The following is a 13208-nucleotide window of genomic DNA, read 5'->3' on the forward strand; positions in this document are numbered from 1 at the left end:
TTGGAGTCTGGAACTCACTGCCTGAAAGGGTTGTGGAGGCAGGAACCCTCACAACATTCAAGAAGCATTTGGATGAGCACTTGAAATGCCATAGCATACAAGGCTACGGACCAAATGCTGGAATATGGGATTAGAGTAGACAGGGCTGATGGCCGGCGCGGACACGATGGGCCGAAGGGCCTCTATCTGTGCTGTATAACTCTAAATCTCTAAATCTCTAAAAACCTCCTGACTCCCCAAAGCCTTTCCACCATCTACAAGGCACAAGTCAGGAGTGTGATGGAATACTCTCCACTTGCCTGGATGAGTGCAGCTCCAACAACACTCAAGAAGCTCGACACCATCCAAGATAAAGCAGCCCGCTTGATTGGCACCCCATCCACCACCCTAAACATTCACTCCCTTCACCACCGGCGCACTGTGGCTGCGGTGTGTACCATCCACAGGATGCACTGCAGCAACTCGCCAAGGCTTCTTCGACAGCACCTCCCAAACCCGTGACCTCTACCACCTAGAAGGACAAGAGCAGCAGGCGCATGGGAACAACACCACCTGCACGTTCCCCTCCAAGTCACACACCATCCCGACTTGGAAATATATCGCCGTTCCTTCATCGTCACTGGGTCAAAATCCTGGAACTCCCTTCCTAACAGCACTGTGGGAGAACCTTCACCACACGGACTGCAGCGATTCAAGAAGGCGGCTCACCACCACCTTCTCGAGGGCTATTAGGGATGGGCAATAAATGCCGGCCTTGCCAGCGACGCCCACATCCCATGAACGAATAATAAAAAAAGGACTGTGGGTCCCTATAATCCAACACACGGACATATACACAGGGGACACTGGGTCCTTATACTGAACATGTGTATATGCACAGGGGACTCTGGGTCCCTATACCCAACATACAGACATATACACGGGGACTGTGGGTCCCTATACCCAACACACAGACATATACACAGGGGACTGTGGGTCCTTATACTGAACATGTGTATATACACAGGGGATTCTGGGTCCCTATACCCAACATACAGACATATACACGGGGACTGTGGGTCCCTATACCCAACACACGGACATATACACAGGGGACTGTGGGTCCTTATACTGAACATGTGTATATACACAGGGAACTGTGGGTCCCTATACTGAACATGTGTACATACACAGGGGTCCAGTAATCTTTATACACCACCATGTATTTTGTAGATACTTACAGAAGCTCCTGGGTATCCAATGTCTCCTGGTTGGGGTGAGGGTCCATTCACACAGATACACGGGTCAGCAGCTGCTCCCTACACAGCACAAGATGCAGGTTTAGTGATTTACCCATTCGTTACTATTACAGCACATAACAGAATCGCAGTAAGGGAGGTTGGGTCCATGAAAGAATGTTACAGTGAGCAGTCCCTCTACCCTGTCCCATCAAACACTCCCAGGGCAGGTACAGCACGGGTTAGATACAGAGTAAAGCTCCCTCTACCCTGTCCCATCAAACACTCCCAGGGCAGGTACAGCACGGGTTAGATACAGAGTAAAGCTCCCTCTACCCTGTCCCATCAAACACTCCCAGGGCAGGTACAGCACGGGTTAGATACAGAGTAAAGCTCCCTCTACCCTGTCCCATCAAACACTCCCAGAGCAGGTACAGCATGGGTTAGATACAGAGTAAAGCTCCCTCTACCCTGTCCCATCAAACACTCCCAGGGCAGGTACAGCATGGGTTAGATACAGAGTAAAGCTCCCTCTACCCTGTCCCATCAAACACTCCCAGAGCAGGTACAGCATGGGTTAGATACAGAGTAAAGCTCCCTCTACACTGTCCCATCAAACACTCCCAGAGCAGGTACAGCACGGGTTAGATACAGAGTAAAGCTCCCTCTACCCTGTCCCATCAAACACTCCCAGGGCAGGTACAGCATGGGTTAGATACAGAGTAAAGCTCCCTCTACACTGTCCCATCAAACACTCCCAGGGCAGGTACAGCACAGGTTAGATACAGAGTAAAGCTCCCTCTACACTGTCCCATCAAACACTCCCAGGGCAGGTACAGCACGGGTTAGATACAGAGTAAAGCTCCCTCTACCCTGTCCCATCAAACACTCCCAGGGCAGGTACAGCACGGGTTAGATACAGAGTAAAGCTCCCTCTACCCTGTCCCATCAAACACTCCCAGGGCAGGTACAGCACAGGTTAGATACAGAGTAAAGCTCCCTCTACCCTGTCCCATCAAACACTCCCAGGGCAGGTACAGCACGGGTTAGATACAGAGTAAAGCTCCCTCTACCCTGTCCCATCAAACACTCCCAGAGCAGGTACAGCATGGGTTAGATACAGAGTAAAGCTCCCTCTACCCTGTCCCATCAAACACTCCCAGGGCAGGTACAGCATGGGTTAGATACAGAGTAAAGCTCCCTCTACCCTGTCCCATCAAACACTCCCAGAGCAGGTACAGCATGGGTTAGATACAGAGTAAAGCTCCCTCTACACTGTCCCATCAAACACTCCCAGAGCAGGTACAGCACGGGTTAGATACAGAGTAAAGCTCCCTCTACCCTGTCCCATCAAACACTCCCAGGGCAGGTACAGCCTGGGTTAGATACAGAGTAAAGCTCCCTCTACCCTGTCCCATCAAACACTCCCAGAGCAGGTACAGCATGGGTTAGATACAGAGTAAAGCTCCCTCTACACTGTCCCATCAAACACTCCCAGGGCAGGTGCAGCACGGGTTAGATACAGAGTAAAGCTCCCTCTACACTGTCCCATCAAACACTCCCAGGGCAGGTACAGCACGGGTTAGATACAGAGTAAAGCTCCCTCGACACTGTCCCATCAAACACTCCCAGAGCAGGTACAGCACGGATTAGATACAGAGTAAAGCTCCCTCTACACTGTCCCATCAAACACTCCCAGGGCAGGTACAGCACGGGTTAGATACAGAGTAAAGCTCTCCCTACACTGTCCTATTGAGGTTTGATGTAGGGCTGTAGTCTCTCCAAAGTGTCCGTTACCAACATCTTTGGACATATGGGACATTTCCATTTCTAGTAATTTAATACTGAAGAACACAGCACATCATTCGCTTCACTGAAATGGCAGGTAGAAATCCAATAGTGTGCTTGCAAGCCATTAAATGATGTAACCATGTCTGACAAGACACTGAGCCTGTGGAAGGTGAGCAGTGGGGTTTAATGCAGCCGTGCAGTTGTGTGGTTTCGGTGGTGTGGGGGCGGAGGGGGCAGACTGACAGGACAGTCCCAGTCAATGCAATGATACAAGGGCTATTGGGTCTTGTGTTGTCGGGGGAGGTATAGCTGTGCCAAGATGAACCTTCTGCTTTGGCCACTTGGCACCAATGAAGCCATCACCCCAGCGGCAGGGTGCTGACTCTCTCGTGGGAACTCCTCACTCCACAAAAGTGTTTGGTTTGATACTTTACAATAAATGCACAAGGTCATTCGCACAATCTTACCTTTTCACCTTTAATTCCTGCCACACCCTAAAAGATGAAAGACATGAAAGAAGTGTGTTCTGTCAGTGGGTGAGTTTGAAACCTGGAGCATTATAGTGGTGAGCAGATGCTAACCCATTTGTCCATTGTCCCACTGTCCACTGTTTTAACACAAACTATCCTCTTTACTTTAAACAGGCGAACACCTCCATTAAACTGGTGGACAGAGGAATATCGGAACAGGAGGAGGCCATTCAGCCCCTCGAGCCTGCTCCACAATTCAATTAGATCAAGGCTGATCTCCACCTCAACTCCATTTACCCACCTTTGCTCCATATCCCTTTATACCATCACCCAACAAAAATCTATCGATCTCAGTCTTGAAAGCTCCAATTGATCCCCAGCATCCACAGCCTTTTGGGGGACGAGAGTTCCAGATTTCCACTCCCCTTTGTGTGAAAAAATGTTTATTGATTTCACTCCTGAACAGCCTGGCTCTAATTTTAAGATTATGTCCTCTCCTGTTCTCGATTCACCCGCCAGAGGAAATAGTTTCTCCGTATCTACCCTATCGAATCCTTTTTACATTTTAAACACCTTGGTCAGATCACCCCTCAATCTTCCATACTCGAGGGAATACAACCCGAGTTTATGCAGCCTGTCCTCATAATTTAACCCTTTAATGTAAGGTAGACGTTCACTCACTGACATCACCCTTGCTTGTTTCAAGGCTCTAGACATAAACTAGACAATTGCCTGACATTTCACTCTGACTTTATCAGGGATAGTTTCCAGAGTTTGCTGATTGTCAGGAATCTAGGGTCGCCAACTCTGGCTGGATGTATTCCTGGAGGTTTCATCACATGACATAGAAACATAGAAAAATTTATGGCACAGAGGAGGCCATTCGGTCCATCGTGTCTGTTCTGGTCGAAAAAGAGCTACCTAGCCTAATCCCACTTTCCAGCACTTGATCCATAGCCCTGTAGATTACGGCACTTCAAGTGCACATCCAGGTACTTTTTAAATGTGATGAAGGTTTCTGCCTCCACCACCCTTTCTGGCAGTGAGTTCCAGACCCCCACCCACCCTCTGGGTGAAAACATTTTCCCTCAGCTCCCCTCTAATCCTTCTACCAATTACTTTAATCTATGCCCCCTGGTTATTGACCCCTCTGCTAAGGGAAATAGGTCCTTCCTATCCACTTTATCTCAGCCCCCCGTAATTTTATACACCTCAATCAAATCACCCCTCAGCCTCCTGTGTTCCAAAGAAAACATCCCCAGTCTATCCAATCTTTCCTCATAGCTAAAATTCTCCAGTCCTGGCAACATCCTCGTAAATCCCCTCTGTACCCTCTCTCGTGCAATCACATCCTTCCTGTAATGTGGTGACCAGAACTGTACGCAGTACTCAAGCTGTGGCCTAACTAGTGTTTTATACAGTTCTAGCACAACCTCCCTGCTCTTATATTCTATGCCTCCTTAACCACCTTATCTACCTGTCCTACTACCTTCAGGGATCTGTGGACATGCACTCCAAGGTCCTTCTTTCCTCTACACCTCTCAGTATCCTCCCATTTACTGTGACCTTCCACCTCCAATTGCCTTGACCCCACGCTCCCGCCATTGGTCGCCCGACATGTCCATCCTCGTGGAGCACCACCTTTTCACACCAATTGGAAAGCAAACAGGCTCTTCATTACCCGATTGCCCAATTGGATGATTCCCAAACGGCACTTTTTCCCCATCTCCAATATTTTTATAAATAATAAATGAAAATGAAAAAAACACACCATTTTTTTGATTTCCCCTATGATTTTTCTCCTTGGTTTTGCCTGCTCCAGTGTCCAGGAGATGAATCTTTAATTCCTGGAGGGTTGGTGACCCTACAGGGACCCTCTCTGTGACCGACAGGTGTGACCAGCTGCCGAGACTCCCCCATCGGTAACGGAAACTCAGAATGATGCCCCGGTGAAGTTATTAGCCGGTATTTGACGGAGTTTGAAGTGTTTCTTCCCAAAGCCGTGCAGCAGAGGCCGTGACTTTGATTTGGCTCCAGGTTCAGACACAAGCAAGAACCTCTGAGGCAGTGGAATCCTGACAAATTGCTCGCTGTGGTCTGGGGTCTTGTGTAACCTTTTCAGGTCACTTAAATTGCTCAAATGTCATCTTCTGAATAAATGGTAAAAAAAAAGATCGATCTGTGACTTGGAATGTTCCTAAAAACTGAACTCAGCAGCGGAGGAAGTCCGGAGCCCGAGCAGCGTTGTGCAAGTGAGGAAGCTCAGTGCAGTGAAAGGATTGGAAATTCACAAATCTCTGACCCGGGTCATGTCAATAATTACAGAGAATTACACAGAATCTACAGCACAGAAACAGGCCATTCGGCCCAACCCGACTATGCCGGCCTTTATGCTCCACGCGAGCCTCCTCCCACTTTACTCCATCTCATCCTATCAGCATATCCTTCTAATATTGATGTAGACGGGGTAAGGCCATTGGCTGGGCCACTCGCGAGATCCCTGATTCGCTATTACACTGACTGCAGCGGATTCAAATTACTTTTCCAGGAAATTTCGGAGTAAGTTCACGACGGGGAGATTGGGTCATGAAACGGCGTAATTTACAGTGTTCCAGGGAACGCAGGGCCAGCCACTCCCTGTCCTGCTGATGGTTCCCATTCAATCCTTCCCGTTCTCCTCTAGTTTCCTTCTCGTCTCTCTGCTCCTTTCCTGAAGTGGTGCCTGGGATACGGCCCATGTGCACCAGACCCCCCCTCACCCATCCTGTCTGACCCCAGCCAGTCGGAGCCGGCTAACCAGTCAATCGTGGCGCAAGTCAAATGCGAATGGGGCATCATTATTAATAATAGATTGAACAGTACTTACTGGTAGGCCTCGTTTCCCTGGTAACCCTGAATCTCCGGTCTCTCCATCCTTTCCCTGGTAAATACAAAGAACAATCAGTCAATGGGGGGGAGGGTCAGAGAGACCTTCACATTTATTACATGGTGGGGAACAAACACTGTAACTGGGTGTTGATTTCAAGTATTCCTCTTTTAACAGAGTGAAATAGTTTGGTTAACTGCAATTTCGTTGATTTAAATCAGTGCCATAGAGACTATTGGGTAGGATTGTGCCCCCCATAAACAGACCCCCCCCCGACCCCGGCCCCACTATTCTGTCCTGCTGCCATTACTCGCTGGGAGCATCCAGGAGCAACTACAATTCAAGCAGCGGAGGGTCCAGATTTCCAACAGACCTGAGCAGATTGGAACAGAGTCACACGTCTGCGGTACGGCCAGTGATCCAATACCTGCACTGGGTTAGTCCGCAGTACTACACAGCACTGCTGATGAATGGCCAGCCTCTCTGGATCATTGCTGGGTCCTGCGCAGGTAAACTCGGCACTGGGGGCTGCGATTCTACCTGTTCAGCTGCAAATAACCCTGCAGGCAAATGTGCCAACAGGAAGGTGTTCCGTCTGGGGAGGCAGTGAGCAGATTACCAATGGTCCGTGTGCAGTTGTACTCGGTTAAGATCCAGCTGAACCCGAGGATACACCTGGAGATTCCCAGCCCTTAACTGCACCCGAGTCCTCAAGACTTGGTTAAGTGGGGTGACACTCCCAGGTCAGGAACATCACAGGCCAGCACGGGTTAGATACAGAGTAAAGCTCCCTCTACACTGTCCCATCAAACACTCCCAGGGCAGGTACAGCACGGGTTAGATACAGAGTAAAGCTCCCTCTACACTGTCCCATCAAACACTCCCAGGGCAGGTACAGCACGGGTTAGATACAGAGTAAAGCTCCCTCTACACTGTCCCATCAAACACTCCCAGGGCAGGTACAGCACGGGTTAGATACAGAGTAAAGCTCCCTCTACACTGTCCCATCAAACACTCCCAGGGCAGGTACAGCATGGGTTAGATACAGAGTAAAGCTCCCTCGACACTGTCCCATCAAACACTCCCAGGGCAGGTACAGCACGGGTTAGATACAGAGTAAAGCTCCCTCTACACTGTCCCATCAAACACTCCCAGGGCAGGTACAGCACGGGTTAGATACAGAGTAAAGCTCCCTCTACACTGTCCCATCAAACACTCCCAGGGCAGGTACAGCACGGGTTAGATACAGAGTAAAGCTCCCTCTACACTGTCCCATCAAACACTCCCAGGGCAGGTACAGCATGGGTTAGATACAGAGTAAAGCTCCCTCGACACTGTCCCATCAAACACTCCCAGGGCAGGTACAGCACGGATTAGATACAGAGTAAAGCTCCCTCTACACTGTCCAATCAAACACTCCCAGGGCAGGTACAGCACGGGTTAGATACAGAGTAAAGCTCCCTCTACACTGTCCAATCAAACACTCCCAGGGCAGGTGCAGCACGGGTTAGATGCAGAGCAAAGCTCCCTCTACACTGTCCCATCAAACACTCCCAGGGCAGGTACAGCATATGATAGATGCAGAAGTAAGCTCTTTCTAACTCTGCGTCAACAACTTACCTCAGGAGGGAACCCCCATTGTAGTAAAATGCGTTTTTTCTCTTTTCCCAAAGCAGGGCCCTGAGTCAGGTTGGTCCCACGGAGCATTTCCTGGTTCTGTTTATGCCTCCAGGAGCTGGATTGAGACGGCACCAAACTCATTTCGCTCTGGCCTCCTACAGCCAGCAGATAGAAGAGCCAATGCCTCCCAGTTCCAGGCCTTCATTTCCTTGGGGTATTTTACACAGTTAAGTTTCCCCACGTTACCCAAGACACCTTAAGGGGAGGTGCCAAGAATTGGGATCCTTTGAGTTGGATGTTGCCTCTCATTGTATCTCCAAGGCACTGTGACACTGCCTCGTCACAGAAGTGATGCCTGAGCCACCAAGGATGGAGGGCCGGCTGAGGCCGCCTGCTCAGAGCTGAGAGGGTTTAAGTGAGTAGAGGGTACTTACCCGTACCCCAGGTAAGCCCACACCAGGGGCCCCCGGGTGACCTGGGATCCCATGCTCTCCCGCTTTCCCCTAAAACACAAGCAAAAAAATTGGCAAAGTGAGTTTCAAACAATTATTTGCATTTTGCCTCTAGTTTCTTTTTTTAAAAGTTATTTCTCTCCCACTATCGGGACCCCGCTGACCTGCCCACTAATCCTCTGTAAAAGCCCCTGTCAGGGACACACAGGAGCTGCCTGGGGCTGACCTTTTACATATTAATTCTCGGGATGTGGAAGTCGTTGGCAAGGCCGGCATTTACTGCCCATCCCCTGGTTGCCCTGAGGTGGCGATGGGCTTTCTTCTTCAGCCACTGAGAGCAGTTTTGATACAACTGAGTGTTTTGCTCGGCCAGTTCAGAGGGCGGTTAAGAGTCAACCGTGTTGGTGTGGGACTGGAGTCACATACAGACCCAGACTGGGTAAGGACGGCAGGTTTCCTTCCCGATAGTGAACCCATTGGGTTTTTAGGACAATCACTTTTACTGATACCAGCTTTTTATTTCCCCGATTTTTAAAATTGAATTCAAATTCTCAAACTTCCACGGTGGGATTTGAACGGAACGTTCTCTGAATAATTAGCCCGGGCCTCTGGATTACTCGTCCAGTAACATAACCACTCCCCTACCTCACCTCCGAGACTCAGCACCTGCTCTTCTTCCCCTCCCTTCAGTTTCCAATGGGAAGCTCCCGCTCAACTCAGAGATCCTGAGTGGATTCAGGAATTCCACCTGGGAGCAGATTGTGGAGCAAAACAACTGTGCAGGATGTTTCCAAACATTATTCCTCGGATCGACAATTCTTAAAGGGCACCGATAATTACACAGAACTGTGTTCACAATGTGCAGCCCAAGCAGAGCTTATTTGGTGGTTGAATTTTGTGTTTTTCCAAGTGTTGGCTCCCAGGGCTGGAGAATGGAATTTATTCCCATGTTTTGACCCCCCCCAGTGTCAGCATCAAGCATTACTGGAGCAAAGTCCCACCTTCACTGTCCCATCAAACACTCCCAGGTCCACAACAAGTTGCATTTATATAGCGCCTTTAACATAGAAAAACGTTACAAGGTGCTTCAAAGGGGTGTAAACAGAGAATAATGGACGCCAAGCCAAGGAAGGAGATATTCGGAGGGCTGATCAAAAGCTTGGTCAAAGAGGTGGGTTTTAAGGAGGCCTTGAAGAAGGAGAGAGAGGTGGAGAGGTTCAGGGAGGGAATTCCAGAGCCTCGAGCCTGGACAGCTGAAGGCACGGCCGCCAATGGTGGGGCGAAGGGAGGGGGGGAGCGCTGCACAAGAGGCCAGCGTCAGAAAAACACGGAGTTTGGGAGGTGGCAGGGCTGGAGGAGGTTAGAGATAGGGAGGGGCAAGGCCATGAAGAGATTTAAAGAAGAGGATGAGAATTGTAAATTGGAGATTTTGGGGGACCGGGAGCCAATGTAGGTCAGCGAGCAAAGGGGTGATGGGAGAACGGGAGTTGGTGCGAGTTAGGATACGGGCAGCAGAGATTTGGATGAACTCAAGTTTACGGAGGGTGGAAGATGGGAGGCCGGATAGGAGAGCATTGGAATAATCCAGTCTAGAGGTAACAAAGGCATGGATGAGGGTTTCAGCAGCAGATGAGCTGAGGCAGGGGCGGAGACGGGCGATGTTACGGAGGGGGAAGTCGCCGGTCTTGGTGATGGAGCAGATATGGGGTCATCTCAGGGTCAAATAGGCGCCAAGGTTGTGAACGGTCTGGTTCAGCCTCAGACAGTGGCCAGGGAGAGGGAGATGGAGTCGGTGGCGAGGGAACGGAGTTTTTGTTGGGGGCCAAAGATAATGACTTTAGTCTTTGCAATTGGAGGAAATTGCAGGTCATCCAATACTGGATGTCGAACAAGCAATCTGACAACAGAAAGGCAGTGGAGGGGTCAAGAGAGGTGGTGGTGAGATAGAGCTGGGTGTCGTCAGCACACATGTGGAACCTGACACCTTGTTTTCCAATTATGTGAACGAGGGGCAGCATGTAGATGAGGAAGAGGAGGGAGGCAAGGATAGATCCTCGGAGGAGTCTAGAGTAACGGTCTGGCTGCGAGTAATGAGTGAACCTTTTAACCTCCCCCAGCCAGGGGGCAGCTTTGGAGGGGTGACTGGGGCAGTGCCAAGCTACGCTGGGATTTCCACCCATTTGCCCACAGTAGGCCCAGCAGAAGCCAGGTGGGAGTTCTGCAATGGGCCTTCCAAAGACCCCATGAAGGATCCTCGGACAGATCATGGATGGGATCGATTAGCTTAAAACTAAGGCCCGCGTTTCCCTTCGAGGAAGTCAATAAAGATTTTGGGAGAGACACACGGCCCTTTGCAGGACCAAGGGGCAGGACCGTGTCACTCTGATCCTCGGCTGGACAGTCCCACGGGCACCTCTGCTGCTCCAGTACAGGAGCGGGCCCCCTGCCCACGGACACTTAATTATTCCATCCCCGTCATCTGGGGCAGGGTTCACGTGTTCTGCTGGCGGTATCCAGGGCTCCCGCACAGCCAGGGGGTCCTGATCTGGGGGTCCCGGTCTGGGGGTCCTGCACAGCACAGTGGTCCTGGTCTGAGGGTCCCGCACGGCCCGGGGGTCCCAGGGCTCAAGTTCTGGGGGTCCCACACTGCCCTGGGGTCCAGTTCTGGGGGTCCCACACTGCCCTGGGGTCCAGTTCTGGGGGTCCCACACTGCCCTGGGGTCCAGTTCTGGGGGTCCCACACTGCCCACGGGTCCAGTTCTGGGGGTCCCACACTGCCCGGGGGTGAGACGACAATCACCGAATTTCACAGCCAAGAACCTCAATTTTAAACTAGCTCATCACAGCGAGTAAACGGGAGAATGGGAGTGAGGAATCGGAGCATTTTATAAAAGGTAAAGTGAATTGTAGACTTACTTTGCTGCCCTTTGGTCCTTCAGATCCTGGTGTCCCGGGGACTCCTGGTCGACCCTGCAGAGAAACACAAGGGTCAGGAGGTGTCTGTACAAAGGACCGGGTCAGGTGGCTGGGACACTCCTTCATGGTGAAAGGGAAGTTAATTATATAATGATACAGCACAGAAGGAGGCCATTTGGCCCATCGTGCCTGTGCTGGCTCCTTGAAAGAGCTATCCAATTAGTCCCACTCCCCTGCTCTTTCCCCTGTAGACCTGCAAATTTTTTCCCTTCAAGTATTTATCCAATTCCCTTTTGAAAGTTATTATTGAATCTGCTTCCACCGCCCTCTCAGGCAGTGCATTCCAGATCATAACAATTTGCTGCGTAAAAAAATGTCTCCTCGTCTCCCTTCTGGTTCTTTTGCCAATTACCTTAAATCTGTGTCCTCTGGTTACCGACCCTTCTGCCACTGGAAATAGTTTCTCCTTATTTACTCTGTCAAAACTCATGATTTTGAACACCTCTATCAAATCTCTCCTTAACCTTCTCTGCTCTAAGGAGAACAACCCCAGATTCTCCAGTCTCTCCACATAACTAAAGTCCCTCATCCCTGGAACCATTCTAGTAAATCTTTTCTGCATCCTCTCTAAGGTCCTGACATCCTTCCTAAAGTGTGTGTCCAGAATCGGACACTATACTCCAGCTGAGGCCTAACCGGTGTTTTATAAAGGTTTAGTATAACCTCCTTGCTTTTGTACTCTCTGCCTCTATTAATAAAGCCCAGGATCCCAAACGCTCTATGTCTTCTCAACTTGTCCTGCCACCTTCAAAGATTTGTGTGTGTGAACCCCCAGGTCTCTCTGTTCCTGTACCCCCTTTAAAATTGCACCATTTAGTTTCTTTCGCCAATGATGTGCAGCAAAGGCTCTGGTGATTGTTCTACTGATAGCAGCGCGAACGGGTCAGGCACGGAATAAGGCCAATTATGCCCACGCCCATTGGCACTGCCCCACTGCCAGTCCGTCACCGCCTTTAGTTCATCAATTTGGAAATCCCAATATTCAGAAGCGCTGTCACTGTGACTTAATGAAGGTGTTTTGTGGCAGTGAACACCTCAGTCCCAATGTCACCAGGTGTCAGATTCAAACACTCCCAGGGCACATACAGCACGGGTTAGATACCGAGTAAAGCTCCCTCTACACTGTCCCATCAAACACTCCCAGGGCAGGTACAGCACGGGTTAGATACAGAGTAAAGCTCCCTCTACACCATCCCATCAAACACTCCCAGGGCAGGTACAGCACGGGTTAGATACAGAGTAAAACTCCCTCTACACTGTCCCATCAAACACTCCCAGGGCAGGTACAGCACGGGTTGGATACAGAGTAAAGCTCCCTCTACAATGTCCCATCAAACACTCCCAGGGCAGGTACAGCACAGGTTAGATACAGAGTAAAGCTCCCTCTACACTGACCCATCAAACACTCCCAGGGCAGGTACAGCATGGGTTAGATACAGAGTAAAGCTCCCTCTACACTGTCCCATCAAACACTCCCAGAGCAGGTACAGCACAGGTTAGATACAGAGTAAAGCTCCCTCTACACTGTCCCATCAAACACTCCCAGGGCAGGTACAGCATGGGTTAGATACAGAGTAAAGCTCCCTCTACACTGTCCCATCAAACACTCCCAGGGCAGGTACAGCACAGGTTAGATACAGAGTAAAGCTCCCTCTACACTGTCCCATCAAACACTCCCAGGGCAGGTACAGCACAGGTTAGATACAGAGTAAAGCTCCCTCTACACTGTCCCATCAAACACTCCCAGGGCAGGTACAGCACGGGTTAGATACAGAGTCAAACTCCCTCTACACTGTCCCATCAAACACTCCCAGGG

General features: G+C 50.2%; 1 protein-coding gene across 5 annotated transcripts in view; it reads right to left on the bottom strand.

Moving 5' to 3' along the window:
• Positions 1-13208, bottom strand: part of col16a1 (collagen, type XVI, alpha 1) — a 410059-nt gene that overhangs the window by 121667 nt on the left and 275184 nt on the right. For all 5 annotated transcript variants that reach the window (XM_068006392.1, XM_068006393.1, XM_068006394.1 and 2 more), the window contains 5 exons: positions 11333-11386; positions 8399-8467; positions 6345-6398; positions 3476-3502; positions 1221-1298 (listed from right to left, as the gene is read on the bottom strand). In XM_068006392.1, the coding sequence (XP_067862493.1) occupies positions 1221-1298; positions 3476-3502; positions 6345-6398; positions 8399-8467; positions 11333-11386 (282 nt within the window). The remainder of the gene's footprint in view (positions 1-1220; positions 1299-3475; positions 3503-6344; positions 6399-8398; positions 8468-11332; positions 11387-13208) is intronic.

The sequence above is a fragment of the Heptranchias perlo genome, chromosome 26 (genome assembly GCF_035084215.1).
Source record: "Heptranchias perlo isolate sHepPer1 chromosome 26, sHepPer1.hap1, whole genome shotgun sequence".
Classification (NCBI taxonomy): Eukaryota; Metazoa; Chordata; class Chondrichthyes; order Hexanchiformes; family Hexanchidae; genus Heptranchias; species Heptranchias perlo.